General features: G+C 33.1%; 1 protein-coding gene and 1 pseudogene across 2 annotated transcripts; both read right to left on the bottom strand.

Annotated features, from left to right (window-relative positions):
• Window positions 1–6,177: 6,177 nt before the first annotated feature.
• Window positions 6,178–9,458, bottom strand: LOC142632863 (cytochrome P450 81Q32-like; annotated as a pseudogene).
• A 4,783-nt stretch (window positions 9,459–14,241) lies between these two features.
• On the bottom strand, window positions 14,242–16,804 carry LOC142638183 (E3 ubiquitin-protein ligase APD2-like). Of its 2 annotated transcripts, none has more exons than XM_075812206.1 (8): window positions 16,625–16,804; window positions 16,314–16,540; window positions 16,031–16,127; window positions 15,866–15,943; window positions 15,379–15,599; window positions 15,225–15,294; window positions 14,847–15,147; window positions 14,242–14,622 (listed from the first exon to the last, which is right to left on the bottom strand). In XM_075812206.1, exons 2-8 carry the CDS (start codon window positions 16,497–16,499, stop codon window positions 14,544–14,546), a joined length of 1,032 nt encoding a protein of 343 aa, XP_075668321.1. In that variant the 5' UTR covers window positions 16,500–16,540; window positions 16,625–16,804; the 3' UTR covers window positions 14,242–14,543. The 2 variants fall into 2 exon arrangements, with proteins under 2 accessions (XP_075668321.1, XP_075668315.1); XM_075812200.1 differs by having other exon boundaries at window positions 16,629–16,795.
• Window positions 16,805–19,743: the final 2,939 nt, after the last annotated feature.

A 19,743-nucleotide genomic window follows, 5' to 3' on the forward strand; every position in this document is an offset into this window, starting at 1 on the left:
GAATTGGCTTGGTGTGAATTTTATTAAATTCTTACTGGGTTTATCTATAGGAAGCTTTTTATCTTGAAAGAACTGAAAACAAGGGCTTTCCGTTGCTTTCACACTGTTTTGGACCTTTGGTCTTGCAGCCATTAATAATCAATACTTATTATTATATGATTTTAAAATAATATCTTTATATTTAGATAAGATTTTATGTATGTAACTTCAATCTCTCTCATTGGTCCTATAAAAATAAAAAATAAAAAAATCTCTCATTGGTGGAAACAACTAAGATGTGTATTGTCCGACTCAACCTCTTTTTCTTCCTAACCTATTTGACTTTCTAGCTGCAAGTATTCAAGGAAATAACCTCAGTTTTTATTTAATTTATGCAGAATAGGTCTCATCACCGAGAGGCATGCTTATTTTAACAGATCTAATCTGCTATTATTAATATATATATATATATATATATATATATATATATATATATATATATATTAAATTCAATAGTTACAGTAAAAAGGAAGAGTTTGAACTGTTTGAGTTAAAAATCTCTTAACGATCTATTATTAAAGTTAATCAAGTTGCATCTTTGGAATAAACACTTGCTAGGACTAGATGTTATGTTTGATATTGCACAAACTGTTGCTAGAAGAAGCCCAGAACAGGCTTAGCTCGCTACTAAAACTAATGACATAACAATAATAATTTAATTATTCTTACTTTAGTTAATGATTTTTTAACTAATTTATCAAATATACAAATAACAGTGAATACTAGTGATGATTTTAGAAATATGTTTATAAAACAATTGCTCAATTTTTGTAGCGTTATTGACGCAGAACAACCAGAACCAAAAATTGAAAAAAAAAAAAATGAATATGACCTAAGAGTCAGCACTTAGGCCTTGCTTGGAGTCAGCACCAAACGTGAAAACCACTAGGAGTCAGCACCTAGGGTAGACCTGGAGTCAGCACCAGATCAAAGAAAGACCAAACGGCCATTGTTTTTATTTATCAAAATATCAACTACTCCTCAAAGAGTACAATAAGTTGCTTATAAAGGATTGCTAAACCCTAGTTCTAATTGGCTAGGAAACCCTAATTGTCTTATTACAGAAATAACCCTGCTTCCAAATTAAAATACTAATAGCCCAATAAACTAATAGGACCTAAAAACATAAAAATACAAATAACTTGCAAATACAAATAATATTAAATAATAATTTTCTTGCATCTCCTGCATCATTCTCCTCTGGTTGGAAAAAACTCGACCTCGAGTTTTAAAGCATTGAAGGATTAGGATGCTGACAAGTAACATTTGCTTCCAGTCTAGAATCACCTTAGGGAGCATAGAGAAAAGAAAAACCTTGAATTTCACCATGTCAAACTCGGCTGGAATAACAAAATCAATGTGTGGAATCAACATAATGTTATCTTGCACCATTGGAAGCACTATGTTATCCACTTTCTCCACTTTAGCAAATTTTTTGTCTTCATGCACCATGAAAGGCTGATCAAAAGCAAATTCATAGCTTCCAATATCACATCATGTGCACCCTCTAACATAATACTCTCTTTAGAAACCATCTCTTTACCTTGCTGCACTTCAATAGATTCATTTCCTTGCACACATGTGAGAGCAATACTTGTCGAGGCATGAATGTCTGTGTCAACATTAGGCTTTGGTGTTGCTTGAGGATCTTCCACAACCAAGATATCATCATCAATGTTGTCTTTTATGGGGGCAGCAATAAGTTCATTATGATCAATTATTATTGGTTTCCCAAATGAATTGGTTTGAGTCTTCATTTGCTTCATTTGAGCAATTATGTCTTGAATATTTTTCTTGATTTTTTCAGATAACTCCTTTAATTCCTTGGTAGATTGCTCAAAAGTGCGTTGAGGACATGAAATGAAATGAAAATTCATCGTATTTGCTTCAACTTGAAAAGTACCACATTGAGATTGGGGTAGATACTTAGCTCGATAGTATGGTGACAAATACTCATCACAAAGCTTTTCCTTCATATCTTCCCACACACTAATGGCAGGTTCATTGTTTAGATAGCGGAAATATTCAAGCTTTTCCCAAAATTTTTGTGCTTTACCTCTTAACTTCAACTTGGCATACCTAACCTTTCTGTTGTTTGCAAAATTTGCTTGCTCAAAGAATTGCTCCATCCCATTCATCCAGTTGACAAAATCTCGTGGATAAGTTTCATAACCATCAAAATAAGGTGCTTCTGATATTATCATAATTCTCTAAAATAGTGCTTCAATAAATAGTTGGAAGTTGGAACAAGAACCTGGATTGTTGTGATGTTCTCTGGACAGGTCTTTGGAATAGGCTCCGAAGACTATTCTCTCAAATAGTTGCTGGACTAGGCCGGTTGACAAGTTTGGATTTTGTGGGCTGGGCCTTTCTTCTTCTTCTTCTTCTTCTTCTTTTTTTTTTTTTTTTTTTTTTTATTTTTTTTATGTGACACTGTTGGACTTAAGAAACTACAAACAAAAGAAGTGCAAACTACAGACCAAAAAGAAAGACCACGAAACTAGAAGAGAAAAGGGGCGGCAGAGCAAGCACGAGGTGGCGCTGGAGTTAACGGCGGCGGGGGCTCACCGGCATCACGGTCAGCGGTGGCCGATGGTGCAGATTGGAGCTCGCTCGTCAGACCACGGTGATAAAACCGGCGAAGCATGAGGCGGCACGGTTGAGCGGTGTGGACGGCGAGTTGGCGTAGATGGTCCTCGGCGGCAAGAGCCCGGTATTTACGTCGGCGGCTCTCGTTGGTTTTCAACTCCTTTGTCTCGGATCTGGTGGCTGGCGGCTGTGGTAGCTGTTGGGCTTCGCGGCGGCTGGTGGTTGTTGGGCTTCGCGACAGTGGGTGTTGGCGGCTGGGTTTGTGGGTCTCTGCTTCTTTTTTTTTTTTTTGGGTCAAAGGGCTTTGGTTGTCTTCTGGTGGCTTGGTACGCGTGGGTATTGAGAGATGGTTTTCTGTTGTTGGTTTGGCAGAGATGTTGTGAAGAAATTTTGAAGGTGGTGTGGTGGCTGAATTTTTGGTGGTGGTAGAGCTGTTACTTGCGGTGGTTGTTTATGGTGTGCGGGTTACTGTGGTTTGATGGGATGAGATACACTGTTGGGAATTTTTTTTTTTTTTGGGTGATATTTTCTGGTTCTTTCCTGCGGTGATACTACAACAGATCGAAGTTTGCTCTGATACCAAAATTGACGCAGGACAACCAGAACCAAAAATTGAAAAAAAAGAAAAAAAAGAATATGACCTAAGAGTCAGCACTTAGGCCTTGCTTGGAGTCAGCACCAAACGTGAAAACCACTAGGAGTCAGCACCTAGGGTAGACCTGGAGTCAGCACCAGATCAAAGAAAGACCAAACGGCCATTGTTTTTATTTATCAAAATATCAACTACTCCTCAAAGAGTACAATAAATTGCTTATAAAGGATTGCTAAACCCTAGTTCAAATTGGCTAGGAAACCCTAATTGCCTTATTACAGAAATAACCCTGCTTCCAAATTAAAATACTAATAGCCCAATAAACTAATAGGACCTAAAAACATAAAAATACAAATAACTTGCAAATACAAATAATATTAAATAATAATTTTCTTGCATCTCCTGCATCAGTTATCGCCTTATCGAGCCAAAATCACAAAACAATATAAAATTATAACCATTGGAAGTAGGGAACAATGAGGCAAGTTATCGAGGGTTCAGCCGAGCGTGGCAGGAAGCATCGGCTTCATATTATCGAAAATAATTGATAATGTTTCACATAGTTGATTGCCACTATGTACGTATTAACAAGACATTGTGCTTCACATGGTTTTGCGGAGAGACTATAGCATTTACTCATTTAAAAAATTGTTGCCATTGTTGGACTTGGAAGATGCGTGCTTATTAAAGGTCTTCTAATAAACCTGCTTAGATATCTATTAATTAAATATCATTTGCACAATTATATATCTAGTTATGTAACTTATTTTCCAAAACCATAGTTACGTGATTCTGCTAATTAATTTTCTTTTGACTTGGAAATTTTTTTTTTTAAAAATGGAATTATTTCAAGACGTTCAAAGAATATATATGTGTGTGTGTGTGTTTTCTTTCTTTTCCTTTTTAATGAATTAAGAATAAGCTAGGTTGGGTGATCAGAGCAGGATTGAAGACTTAGACACCCTTCTTTTGTTGTTCTATTGCCAGGATTTTACCCTAGTCAATTGCAGGGGATATGCTATTGCTCCCATTTTCTTTCAACTCATTAAGATTAGTTTAAAACTATTTTGCTATTTCTACTCTTCACAGAAGTAAAAGGAATTTTTTTATTTTAAATAATTGTTATGGCCAACTATATTAATTAAATTTTGTCTTGTTTCTCTTGCTACCTTTTCTATTCTCATCTCAATTTTATTAAACTATCTATATTTTGATGAACAGATCTCTAGCTCGAGTTAGAAAAATTACACTTAATCATTGAAAATGCGGGTATGCAAGATTTTGGTCCATCAATGTAGCATTTCGTTCCCTTTGGTTTATTCAGTCCATTTTAGTCCAATTCGGTCCACTTGGTTTACTCAGATCCCTTCAGTCCATTTAGGTTCTATTCGGTCCATCTGTGTAGCATTTCGTTCACTTCGGTTTATTCAGTCCATTCTGTCGATTTTGGTCCAATTCCATCCATTTCGGTCCACCCTTGTAGCATTTCATTCACTTTGGTTTATTCAGTCCATTTGGTACATTTTAGTCCATATTCGTCCACTCTGTCCCATTCAATCCAATTAGATCCATCAATGTACATTTCGTCCATTTCGATTTATTTGATCCATTTTAATCCAATTTGGTCCAGCCCCTTCCCATTCCATCAATTTTGGATTAATTGGACTTTAAATTGATTTTTTTTATAAGTTGCCTTTTTTAGTTTTGGGCTCAAAAAATCATTTATTATTCTTAATTTTTTGTTTGAAAAGTATGAAGATTTATTCTCTTTGGGCTAAACTCTTTAGTTTTCAACTTAAAAATATAAACAAAGTAGGCATTAGAAATTAGAGATATGGGTTCTAAAAAAAGCAATAAAAATGACAAATATTCAAAAAAAAAATTTTTGATAGGTTACAAATATTCAAAAAAAAAAAAATTTTGATAGGTTACAAATATTCAAAAAATTACCTTCAATTCAAGTTTAAATAATATAGGCATTATAATTATATTTCAAAATTTAAAAAAAAAAACTTATATAACAATTTAAACTTATTGTATATAACATGTTAAATGCATTTCATGGAATAGGAGTATAGATTTTTTTTAATATTCTTGGATATGTTGAAATTAGTTAACCAAATTTCATATATTTTAAAAAAAATATTCAAAATTTTTATCCAAATTTAAGGTTTTCTATTTTTGACTCCAGTACACAAGTCAGTAATCCAAGTACGAGCAATCGTTAGTGGGATTAGTTATAGGCTCATAGCGTATGTTTGGAATTAGATTTTTCTGCAAATTTATTTGTTTATTTGTTGAATGGTGAGAAAAATATATTATATTTAGAAACCTCGAGGATTTGAACAACTGTACGCAAGCAATTAATTTAGCGAATTTTTTTTAAAATTCAAATTCAATGCTCCTTAACACACATACATTGCAGTTGGCATGGCTTGAAAAGTCGGCTTATTTTACTATTTAACTTATTTTTGCTATTATGTACTATTTATAGTCTTACTGCATTTTTTTATATTATTTATAGGTTTCACTGTACTATTTCAACTAACTTTTATTTTTATTTACAATGTTTTTAACAAAAAAATTTCAATTTCAGTTAAATAAGTAATTTCTAAATGGACATGGATTAAAATAAAAACTAAATACTTAATATTATCAGCAAAAAAAAAAAAAACTAATTATTAAACGTGTGCCAGAACTTAGACAGTAGCTGTCTTTGACTCGAAAGCCAATAAAATAGTCTAAACTCTCTTCTTAGGTTGCATTGTTGATGAAAAAAAAGCAATAATTAATTATCTTGTAAACCGTATATATGCATCATCACTTGAATAAAAAATAATAAAAAAGTAGATCCTACATATTGTATGAGATAAGACATAGATCAGATGCACAAGATATCTTCCTGAAATAAAGAGTCGATTTTGGAACTGAAAACCCAAATGCCCACAAAAATGTTCTTAGAGTTGAGAAAGGAAATTTGCCATGGTGGGGCGTGGCCTACACTTGGCTAATAAGGGTTGAGCTTTATGCATGGTGAGCCCAAGTTTTTCAGTCATGTCCACCATGTCCTCTCCAATTCTTTTCCACTCAAAGCACTGAATCAATGATTCAATGGCCAACCCAACTATCCTTGTGGCTAAGCCCTCACCAGGACATCCTCTTCTCCCTACCCCAAATGGAAACAATATAATTCCATCTTTTTGCCCTTCTAGACCTTGGAATTGGAACCTTTCTGGCTTGAATTTTCTAGGCTCTTCCCATATCTTAGGATCATTTTGTATGGCCCACGCATTCACTAATAGCATTGTGCCACGTGGGACATTGAAGCCTCCCACAGTACACTCCTCTGAGGACTCGTGTGGTGGCATTAGTGGGGCAGCTGGGTACATTCGAAGTGTCTCATTTATGATGCCACGGACATAGGGAAGGTTTGCAAAATCTGATTCCTCAATCAGCCTGCTTTGTCCAATGTGATTGTCAATTTCAGATTGGCCTTTCACAATGGTCTCTGGATTATTCAGTAAGAGTGACAATGCCCACTCCATAGTTCCGGCTGAAGTGTCACTCCTCCTGATAACATGAGCGGGATGGACAAACAAAAAAATGCCATTTACTTCATAATGTTTAGTGAGGCTATATTACTATTAGGCTGCAATAAGTCCAGATTTCAAAAATTTTCACATCAGACTGCACTGTTAGGTGTAACATAACAACATTGCGTGTTGAGGCAATTACTACGTGTAAAAGATTGATATGGCCATAAGCCAATTGATACCATCCGATTTTTAAAACAATTGATAACTCCTGTCGTCATTAGGATTCTTTGTAATATAAATGAAGAGAACCTCGATATTTTTTTTCCAATTTTCTATGGAACTCATCAAAGTGAGCTCTAAAAGACCCCAAAAAAAATATTTTTTTTAACATGCTTGCCAACACCTAAGAAATTGTACCTGAATTAATAACGGAAATTTTATATAAAATAATGCAACACCCATTTTAGATTTGTAAGATATAAAAGTTTTTACTTTCAAAAAGACTATCACCTCTGCTTTGAAATGGAGATGATCATTCTGATTTTACTGGGATTAAATGAGAAAAGCTTACTTGCATCAATCCTCTGATGATATCATCAGTATAATATTCAGGTTCAGCTTCTTGTAGTGACAATAAGACATCAGTCATGGTCTTTCCCATGTCTTTAGAAGCAGAATTACCCCTCATTCTTCTATGTTCTTCAATCAAATCCCGCATGAATTTATCCCTCTTCCCTTGACATATCATCAACCTTTTCTCGACTCCACGAAGTCCAAACACTTAAAAAAGGGCAAGAAATTTCCTATATTAGCCCCACCCAACTCAAAGGTCTCCATCACAATTTCTTTGAGCTTTCTTGTTTCCTCCAATTCTTCCACGCTCTCTCCATAATACCTCTTCCCTGCAATCATCCTCATCAAGATATTCAGTGTCAGCCCCAAAAACGTAGCCTTCATGTCCACAGTGTGAAACTCACCACCTTTTGAACCTCCACAAAGTTTACGAATCAATGCTTTAACCTTGTAAAAAGAGAGCAAGAGTGAATTAATATTTACTATTCAATGATATATAACTAAGAATATTTAAAGATAACTTGTCTTGCAAGTTTAGGCTTTACAAAAGTTGGACTAACAACACAATTGGCCGCAAGGACCCTAATATCTATATCAAACAAAAAATTTATTAGAAAAAGTTTATAAATTGACTTGACAAAAAATATGATTAGCAGACTTCAACAAAAATTTCATAATTGTTTTTTTTTTTTTTTTTTTTTTTTTTATTAAATTTTATGATTAGTCATTAGTGTTACATTAGTTTATAAGATTTATGCAATAAAATTTGTAGTATTTTTTAGCATCACTCATATCTATCAAAAACCTCGTCAACATGAATTCCGTGCAACATTTGTAGGTGATGGGATGACAAAACTTCAAGAGAAGCTATGTGCCTCGACAGGGCCGGCCCAATGAAATTTGGGGCCTAAGGCGGCGGAAATTTTATATGAGGCATTTTTATGTGAAACATTAATTAAATAAATATATATAATAATAATTAAATTAAGACTAATTTGATGTAAATATAGAAATTGATGAATAATAATAATTAAACTAAGATTAATTTCATACAGAGAATTGAATATCATAATTGAACCATAAATTTAAACAAAAAGAACTAGAAAAAATATTATTTTTTTAAAAAAGAAACTTACTTTAACTTGGATATATAACTATGCATAGTTAAGTACAGTTGTAACCTAAATTTTAATTTATATATTATTTTTAAGAGAAAGAGATAGATAAATATTATTTGGTGCGTGGCTTTGTAGGATATTAGTTTACAAAAATTAAGATCTCAAACTATTAGAGGAGATTAATTATCATTGATGATCTATCACATTTGCAGCATTTTTTGAAACATTTTAGGGTTTCAATTGGTTTTAATTTCTATTGGTCTCTTATTTTGGAAGCCTTGCTAGAAATGAAAAAGAAAAATACTAAAGATACTGCAAAATGTTCACAATATAATGTGATAATGACTGTAATTGATAAAATTCAACAATTTAATTTATTTGTGTTTGAATTAATTTTTTATGTGATTGGTGACATGCTAATTAAATTTAAACTTGAATCTATAGTAAAATTTGTAGTATCTTTGACATCACTTTAAAAAAAAGTACTAATTATTAAAAAAAAATGTTATATTTTTATAAAATTTTGGCCCTTTACAAATAGAAATGGGGCCTTTTTTAGTAGGGAATTTTTTTTTTTGGTTGTGGGGCCTTAGGCCTAGGCCTAAGTTGCCTAGGCCTTGAGCCGGCACTGTGCCTCGAGTTGCACCAATGGTCACCATATGAGGCCGACACAATACTAGTGTAATTGTAATCAAGGTGCTTCCCAGCAAGCAAGCGAGGGCGGTTTGCAAAAATTATGTCATTTTTTGTGAAGCAATCCTCAGCAGCTGTTGGTGAAGAAACAAGGAGGATAGAGCGAGAGCCAAAGTGAACATATAGTATTTGACCATATTGGTTGTTAAGTTTAGCAAAAGTTCGATGAATGGGGTTCTTGAAGAGATAGAGATGTCCAACAATGGGTAGGGAAAGAGCAGGGCTTCGTGGGAGTCTTTTGCTTTTTTGGACAAAATGTTTTGTGAAGATATACAAGAAGAGAAAGAGCAAAACGTAGTAGTACAATGGGATTTCCATAGACAGATTTGTGAGGTAATTGCAATAGGGACTTTATTGATATATGGCTTGGATGAATTATGTCGAATTCTTCTAGGGTTTATATAGGAAACTAAGCATCTTTGGTGATTTCGTTTGGTTGTACGATGTTTTAGTTGCTATTGATAATATACAATAATCAAAAAAATTTCTTATAATATTTAAAAGCATCTCTTTTTTATTTAGGTAAATTATATATATGTTCAATCTCTTGCTTGCAGGGGTGAAAAAACCAACCAAGATTTGCATTGTCTGACTCGACCTCTGGGTTTTTTCTTCCTGAAGTATTCTACTTTCTAGCCGCAATTAACGCAAACATGATGTCACATTTTTATTTTTTGCTGAATAACTTGATGTTACATATACCATAATATATTATTAAGGAAATATTTCACAATATATGTCACAATAGGTAAAGTCACCATAGACATGAGAACCATTAATAGATCCTCTATTTTTATTTTTTATTTTTTTTTATTTTTTTTTATCCAAGATAGAAATTCTACTCTAACCTAATCTAATTGTACATGTGTGTGAAGCTCTGTTGATACCCATTTTTGCGACACATTTTATACAAGCCCAATTCAACTAAGCCCAATTTCATTGTGGGCTCAATTCATGTATTATATTATATTTTTATTCTTTTAAGTATGACCCAAGCCCATGCAACTTATTGGGAGAAATTGAGAAAGTGTGGTTTGGAGGGTATGAGTCAATTCCTTTCGGACTTTTTGCATGAGCCCAACACATACGTGCTACCAAGTGAGCAAAGGACGCTGGTAGCACTTTAGACTCATGGAGAAGGTCTTGTATCCAAGATTTCCATCTCAAAAGAGCTTTTATGCTCTGGGTGACTGTGCCCCTAATTTTCAGCCTAGCTTCATTTTCCACACAAAAACACAACTGACCCTAAACTAATTAGCTAGCCTATTGTAGCCACCAAATGTAGCTATCAAAAGCCTACAATGACAAGGAAACAATTGCTAATGGAGTCAGCTACTTTATTTCCAAAATCATGCTAAAAGTATGCTAAACTCTTCCCTAAACAAAAGCAACCTAAACCAAAACACCAAATTAGTATCATGGTGGATAAAAACCCCTTCCACTACTCAAAAACCAGTCATTTAGAGCACCTCAAGTTCAATACAAAAGGCCCTAATCAAATTCAAAAGAAACCAATCACGTTCTATCCACATACTTGAAACTTCAGAGCCAAAACTCATTTAGCTAGTCAACATTCTCACAATTCTGAAACTTAGGGGTGGAAATATAGGTACAGGGGAACCTTCTCTCTCTCTCTCATAACCTCTCTCAATTTCCTCTTCTCGGTGACTGTGGGTCGAAGTTTCAGACCTGTTAAACCATGTTTTCCCCATAGAGCTAAAACTTGAGAGTCAAGACCCACTGTGCTAGGAAACATTCTCACGATTCCGAACCTTAAGGGTGGAAATATGGGTACAAGGGAACCTTCCCTCTCTTTCTCACAACCTCTCTCAATTTCCTCTTCTCGGTGATTGTGGGTCGAAGTTTCAGACCTGTTATGTTTATATGATTTTTTTGCACTTTTGTTATTAGCATTTTGATTCTCTCTTGTTAAAGCACCATTAGCCTTTGTTTTCTATACATTGTGAATTTTGGGCTTGATTCTCCACAAATAAACACTTCTAAAGAACCCAAGGGGATATTTGGGCTAATATCACATCTTTGGCCCTTGTTGCAAAAACGTCCCCGACAAACTCTTTCCTAGAAACTTGAACTCGAGCCTTTACTCTCCACACCCTACAAACACTTATACTTGTAGAGTGACCATTGCACCAAAAGTGTGTAGTGGTTAATGGATCTTCTATTAAAACTTATCAAGCTTTTTCCCTTCAATTAATAAACTCCTGCGATATATTGAGGAATAGGTGGTATGTTTGGAATTGGACAAGCTAATTTTAGAAGCCTAAATAAAATGGACTAAATTTCCATTTGTTTATAATACTAAATAGAAATCATCTTAAGAATAAATCCCATATTAATTACTTGAGAATAGAAAATTTTGTAATGAAATAATTATTTTATTCCTATTCATAATTTTGGTTTTTTGAAATATCCTACTTATAGTCTTATACAAATTGCCATATATATATGGCACCTATGTATTTTACTCTATGATACTTGCTCTCACAAGATATTAAGTCTCTCATGGTGATCTAGTTCATTATAGCAGGAATACATTACCCTTTGCTGATGGGTTTGGCAAATCCAAAGCTAATTTATCTAATATACAAGTGGTAGTGATGATGACTTCTTCAACAAGACATAATCCATACGTCCAAAAAAAACAGCAGAATGTTTATCCATTCATATGGTGAAAATTCAAAATTGTAGCCAATGGTAGCCGGAGACAATTAGACAAATTATTGGCTGGACGCATCAACTTCATACAGTTGTGCGCATCAAATATACATCGTGTATCACAAAATATACCCATTACACATGAGAGCAGACAGGTAGGGATATGGAGCTATTACGGTCGTCGATATCACCTTTTATACCATTACTCATTTTCAAGATTTTTTTTGCCCTTGTTGGAAGATGCGTGCTTAGGCCTTGTACCATATATACCTGCATGCTCAAGATATCTATGAAATATATATCATTTAGTGATGTCCGACAATCATAGCTATGTGGTTCTTCCGACATTCTTTGGACTTTAGTAGGGAAATTATTTCAAGTCGTTCCAAGAATAAGCTTCTTCTTCTTTTTTTCCCTTTCTTTTTCTTCTTCTTTTTTCTAAATAAAGAATAAGCTTTCTTCGAGAATGTTTAGTGTCTGTTTGGGAACATTATTTTCAATAATTTATTAGCATAATATAAGACAAAAAGTTAAAAGTTAGCTTATTCTCAAAGGACTAAAAGTTAAATGATTTGAAATAAAAGTGAGACAAGAAGCTAAAAGTTATAGCCAAACTCACCCTTAACTGCTTGGCAAATATGATTTTCTCTCAAGTAAGTTGTTTTTTAAAAAGTAAAATACTAAAATGGCATTCTATCTCAAATTTTACACTCTCTTTCTTTGCTGTTTGATAAAATCAACACATTAGTTATTTTCATTTTTTAATATATATATATATTTTACAGCTCCACTCTAGTCTAGGTATAAGATTGGAACTATTGGATTTTTTTATTGACTTGTGTTGGTTACTGATGAAATTGCGAAAATGAAAATCATTCGATACCATTAATTGATGGTGTTTTCCTAACCATGAAGGGAAAAAAATCACCTTACCCTACTTCATATAGTTTTTGTTTCTTTCTCCTTTTATGAGTTTGACTCTTTAGAAGATTTTTTTTTTTTTTTTGGGGAGAAGATCTTTAGAGGAATTTGACACGTTTGCTTGATGTTGTTTTCATGACTCATAATCACAAATTAAAAATGGCCTCAACTAATCCATATAGTTGTTTTCTTTCACGTCATATGAATAGTACTTTGAAAAAAATATTGTTTCTTTTTCTATTCTTCCCAGGAATAAAAACCTTAGGAGCAGACCCACACTAGGGCAGAGGGGGCCATGGCCCTCCCCCACCCACCCACAAAAAAAAAAAAAAAAAAAGAAAAAAAAGAAGAAGCTAATATATGCGCATAAGCTAAAAATAAAATAAAACTGATATACAAAAAATTAAGATCTGCTCTTTTATATATATATTTATTTATTTTTGTCTTTCCTCATCTAAAATATTTAGATATTGACCTACAAGAAAAGAAAAAAATAAATAAAATTCATGCCCCTTTAACTACAAAAACAAGATAAAAAAATATGGATTAAACAAAAAGTGTGCACAAAATAAGAAACACTTATTTTGTATTTTATACTTTGTTGATGTGTTTTGTAATATGAAATTTTTAAAAAATACTTATTTTGTATGTAATATTTTGTTGAATATGAAATAGATATTAGTTTTTATTTTCATAAATTTTTTTTTGGTTTTAAGCTTTGGCCCTCATGTACGAATCCCCATTCCCTCCTTGAAAAAGCTTAATATTTTTAGATTAAAAATATATAAACTGTTACTGCCAAATCTATTAGTTAACATTTTCAACGATTATTAACTGTCTGTATTCATGAACAGATTTTTGGAGCTACAAAAGTCACACATAATCGTTGAAAATGCAGGCATAGTGGGTTGGGCGGACTGTTCTAATTTTGTTTATCATCTTGATTATTGGGAAGGCGGAAGATTAAGGATTTTTTGTGTGGGTTGAAAGACAAGTGCGTAACTCTTATTTTAATCACTATCTCATATCACGTGGAGATAGTGACGTATCATAAAACCTTTTATAAGATACTTTTTTTCTTTCTTGAAAGTTAGTCTATAAAGACAACTGAGGACTTTAATTTTTTTTTAATTTTTTTTGTCAAGGGTACTAATGGAATCCCAATTCCTTTTTAGGGCTTATTTGGGATAACAAATTTAAGATCGGGGTAAATTTGACATTTGATCTATATATTAAAAATAAGTTCGGAACTCAAAAGCACCTGTCCCCTTAACAAATTAGTGCTTACCTCAAAAGCCTTAACTGATTAATCAGTACTTGAATTTTTTTAATGTCCTCAATTCTAATGAAATTGTTGCTTCCTACAACTAGAGAACTTCAAGCCAAAAAGCAAAAGAACTTAAATTTGATCATTTTTCTTTTTCCTCTTTGTGACTAGGAATTGAACTTGTACGTTAGTTTTGGAAGTGACTGAAACTCAACCAGCAATAGCAAACACCTTAGATCATACGCAAAATTCACAATGACTAATTGGAAAACAAAAGCACATAAAACAACCATTCTTGTGTGAACAGAAAAATTCTGCATACTTCTGTGTTCAATGTCAATTCAAATGAAAATGATTCACTTCCATGAAGCTTAACCCAAGAACTTTAACTCAATGCTGCGTATTAAGCAGTTAGGCCATGAGCTTGAGCACAACAAAGTATTCACACTCATTTCTCCACACAAAAAATAATCTTTTACCTACACTAAAAATCTCCTCTCAAGCATAATCACAATTTCACAAGCACAAATATTTAGCTTTTAAGAGTGAAACAATCTTCTCAACTTGTGAATAAGCCGTCGACATATTGGACACACCTTGTTCTCCCCCTCCATAATCCTGCAAAATGCATCCAATGATCCAATCAAACCTCCAAAAGATTGAATACTAATTCGTGTGCGTTTGCCAATAGCTTTTTCTTATAGTTTTTTAGTTTATTTGTTTATGTATAACTTTTTAAAACATTGTTTTTAAACCAACTTTCAGCAATAAGCAATTAAATTTTTAGTAAAAGGTGGCATTCAAATGGACAATGAAGAGAATATGACTCTTTATATATGTACCTTTGTGCACAGTCATAGCAAGTGGCACAGTGGCCACAAGGAACAAAGAAGCAATTGCGCTGCTCGTCATAACAAATCACACACAATTTTGCATCATATAGTTCCTCTGAAGAGCTACTATCTCCTGAATCATCATCTTCTTCGCCTGTTCCGTATGTGTATGGAATTGGCTTTGCCGGCATTATGGGGTCAGTCTCAGTTACGTGCCTTACTTCTGTTACCTCTGTGTCTATTATGGTATTCTCACCCTCACAGGCTCCAAGGTATTTTAGGATCAGAAAAACAACAATCACAATAAATCCTGCAAATTAACACACATAAGATCACAAAAGAAGTTGAAATTGCTGAAAATAGTAGAAGCATTATCCAATGTTGTACCTAAAATTGCAATGTATGTTACTACACGTGCCACAAACGAAAGCTCAATGTACCATCCTGCTAGATTCCCCTGCATTAAATTTATCGGCTTAGTTTGGGGAATTTGTTAATTAGTTGAGCAAATTGTATTGGAGGCAAAGAGAAAACGCCTTACATGGTTAGGTGTGGTCAGTATGACATAGTGAGTGTTAGGGAATTCAAGCCTGAGGCGGCAAGAACCTGTTTCTGTTGAACACTTGCTCTTAGCTTTAGTAGTATCATACATTGTTGCCGAAACATTAATAACCATGTTCATAATTATGCTCCTACTATTCGAGTTTATGACACCAATGTAATACTTGTCATCCTCCTCAATGGTGTATTCAACTTCTTTACCTAGCCAAATATGCAAAGGAAATATTCATAAATTTGTCTCCTTGTCTCCACAACATTTTTTCAGTTCAGTTCATGAATATTGCAATCAAGAAACAGAACACATTAATAGTACAAAATTTAAAAGCAATTCCTTTCGTTTAAGACCTATGAGCTCTTAATACAAGACTAAAATATATGGAAATTACCACATAATTCTTTCTCTAAGACTGTAGCACTAAATTAAACTCAAATTGCTTCAAAATATATTGCACAAGCAGATTGGTTACCGCTGATTGGCTCATGGAGTGCAAGGAAGTCAGTGGAATCTGTCACTTCTGGCAATAAAGTTTGGAGATCTCGTTCGCCTGTAAATATATGTATCCATTTGTTACATGATTTATTCAACATTGTAGATGAAATCTAAGAGAGAATGTTCTTGAAGTTGAAAGGACCTTTAATCATAACCACTTCAAGTTGGTTTAATGTACTAGTTGGAGCTTCCCATCTCATATGAATTGTCGAACCTTTGTTTAACCAGGAGGAAAATCCCTGAAATTAAATATAAAAAGAAAAGCTTTTTAACCTCTCTAGGCTAAGATACTTTCAAACTACACTTTTCTAAACTATAACCATTTTAAACTTCACGTTTTTTTAGATACAACTTTTTCAAAAAAATTTGTGTTCTAAAAGGTGAAAAATAAACTGTACCAAAAGGGAAAAATTTATATGCTATACCTTGCGGCTGTAGGATCTAACAATCACATACTCAGAGACACTCCAATTTGTTTGGTAGCTCAATTCAGGCTTCTCCGAAAAGGCATAAAGAAAGACCCCCCTTTTATCATCATCTCTAACCTCAACTTGTTCCACAAATACAGAGCTAGCCTGCATCAACCTCGACGAGCTTGGTCCAAGCACCATTTGATAGTCCCCATAGTACCCATATCGGAGACTCACACAAACTGCAAAAACCAAAAGCAAAATACATGTTTGAGATTGAAGGGTCACTTTGAAAATCAATTTTTTAAAGAAGATAGTCAAATTACATGCCACATAGCCAAATGGTTAGAATAGCTAGCAATCGAGCCCAAGTCTCTCGCCGCTGCTGACTCTGAGAATAGCTAATTGGAGGTGTCAACACCGTTCTGTACATTTGCACAGTCTATGGAAAATGAAAACTGGTTTGTGAGAGAGAGAGTAGTAGAAATTGGTAGGGAGAGACAAGAAGAGCTACTGGTCTATTGTGAAGAAGAAAGAATTGGTGAGAGTAAGACTAGTAGGTTTGGGAGTGCAGCTAACTATTTTAACGTGTGATGAATTGGCGGGTAACGAAGTGGAAAGGTTTATTTGAACGTTAGGTGTTATATTATTTGGCCTAGGTAGTTAGTTATATATGGAACACTAGAGAATCGTCAGCCAACTTGTCCTGAAAAATACAGTTGTTATGTTCTGTTTTGTATGGGATTTTTAATATTCCGTTTGGTACAGGTTCTTCTTCTTCTTCTTCTCCTTCTTCTTTTTTTTTTTTAATAACAAAAATAAATTATTTGAAAGTCTCTTTGAGAAAGTGCGGTTTGAAAAAAAGATACCATACAGGTACAAGTTTACCTTTTTTTATATATAACAAAAAACCCAGAACTTTTTAAAAATATACTTTTTAGTTATATATATATAGTTCAAGTTATACTGATATAATTTTAAGTAATGTTACACCACTCAAAATTTTTAAATTGGATGTAAATTTTGACAAATCTATTATTAGATTATATTATCTTCGTATATTCTCCATACTTGTAAAATTTCAAGGTGATCAAATATTAAGAATTATGTCATCAATCAATTTTTAAATTCAAGTTTTTATACCTTAAAATAATGCATAAAAGATGAGTTTATTGATCAAATAGTAAATATCATTCAATTGACATAAAATACAGTGGTTATGTTCTGTTTTGTATGGGATTTTTAATGTTCCGTTTGGTACAAATTCTTCTTCTTCTTCTTTTTAATAAAGAAAATGAATTATTTGAAAGTCTCTTTGAGAAAGTGTGGTTTGAAAACAAGATATTGTACAGGTACAAGTTTACCTTTTTTTATATATAACAAAAAAACCAGAACTTTTTAAAAATATATTTTTTTAGTTTTATATATATATATATATATATATATATATATATATATATATATATATAGGGTTTAAGCTGTACTTAGTGTAATTTTAAGCAATGTTACACCACTCAATATATTTTAATTGAATGCAAATTTTGACAAATGTACCGTTAGATTACATTATCTTCGAAAATTCTCCATACTTGTAAAATTTCAAGGTGATCAAATATTAAGAATTATGTCATCAATCAATTTTTTAAATTCAAGTTTTTATACCTTAAAATAATGCATAAAAGATGAGTTTATTGATCAAATAGTAAATATCATTCAATTGACATGAAAATTGGCATGATTGTCCTGAAAAATACAGATGTTATGTTCTGTTTTGTATGGGATTTTTAATGTTCTGTTTGGTACAAGTTCTTCTTCTTTTTTAATTACGAAAATGAATTATTTGAAAGTCTCTTTGACAAAGTGTGGTTTGAAAACAAGATACCGTTCAGATACAAGTTTAACTTTTTTTAAAAAATATAACGAATAAACCAAAACTTTTAAAATATATATTTTTTAGTTATATATATATATATAGGGATCAAGTTATACCTGGTTTAATTTTAAACAATGCTACACCACCCAATAGTTTTTAATTGGATGCAAATTTTGACAAATCTACCGTTCGATTATATTATCTTTGTATATGCTCCATACTTGTAAAATTTCAAGGTAGTCAAAGCTTAATAACCATGTCATCAATCAATTTTTTAAATTCAAGTTTTTATAGCTTAAAATAATGCATAAAAGATAAGTTTATTAATCAAATGGTAAATAACATCCAATTTACATGAAAATTGGCATGATTGTTAAGAACATATAGAACATGTAATTTAATGGTAAGATTTTCAAAATATGTGTGCGTGCCAAATTTTTGGTTAATGAGTTAACTCCTATATTGGGCTCATAATTTATTTGTTGTGGTGGGTGTATGGATATCCTACAATGGGAAGCTCCTAAGGATCAAAGTCAGTGTTTGGGATTTGGTTATTTAACTCCTACCCAGGATTGTTTGTTCCCGGTCTCTCTCTCTCTCTCTGTTTGTAGTGTTCTGGTTCTTTACTCTCCAATGTTTAACCCCTACTTCTTCCCATTCTTTCCCTATTTATATCATTCCGTAGTGGATTAGAAATGATTGATTTTAGTATTTTTCATGTAGGTGGGGCCCTTTAGAATTATTCCTGACTAACCTGGGTCCCACTTTGTAAACAGGGATTTCAGGCTTTGGGACTTACAATAGACGCCGAATGTTGCTCAGTGGCGATACCCCCCAAGGCATTACCGAGGTACTCCCCGAACCGAACCCTGAAAAAGATTAGACCTCGAGAACTAACCAATTCGAAGCCCAATCTCCCAAGCACTATGGATTGGGCCCACCATGAAATTGGTGCGAGACCCTTAGCCATGGAAACCAATGATGGGCCGATTATTGTACAATATGAATTTTATAACAAGTTATTAGATAGTGTAACATTGCTTAGAATTACACTAGGTATAACTTGAACCCAACCCATATATATAAAAAGAGATTATTTTTAAAAGGATACAAAAATAAAACTTAAAAAATAAGCAGTTATTTTTTTTTAGAGAAATTAAAAATTTTAAAAATTCAATTTTTTTTTTTTTAAAAGTTGCTTTCAAGTATTTTTTTTATATATATACATATAGGAGTATGTGTTATATAATGGGTGGAACAATTGGGCCTTGTGCTAGCCTAGTAGGCCGGCTATAGTTCGGTAGTCTTGTGGCCCGGGCCCGGATTTTACATATTTAGCCCATCGTGGCACAGGACTGCAATCCTCTTTTTAGGCCTTTCATAAATGAAGTGTAAAATAAGTGACTGAATGCTCGTGTTTTTAACTTCTAGTAGTTAGTTATTGACAAATTTAGTGTTAAACGTAATCAAAGAATTTCTTTCAATCCTATCCAAAACAAAAAATTTCTTTCATTTAATGGATATTTACTTCTTCTGAATATATTTATGGATGGATTTTCTTCATCACATTAT

The sequence above is a fragment of the Castanea sativa genome, chromosome 1 (assembly GCF_040712315.1).
Source record: "Castanea sativa cultivar Marrone di Chiusa Pesio chromosome 1, ASM4071231v1".
NCBI lineage: Eukaryota > Viridiplantae > Streptophyta > Magnoliopsida > Fagales > Fagaceae > Castanea > Castanea sativa.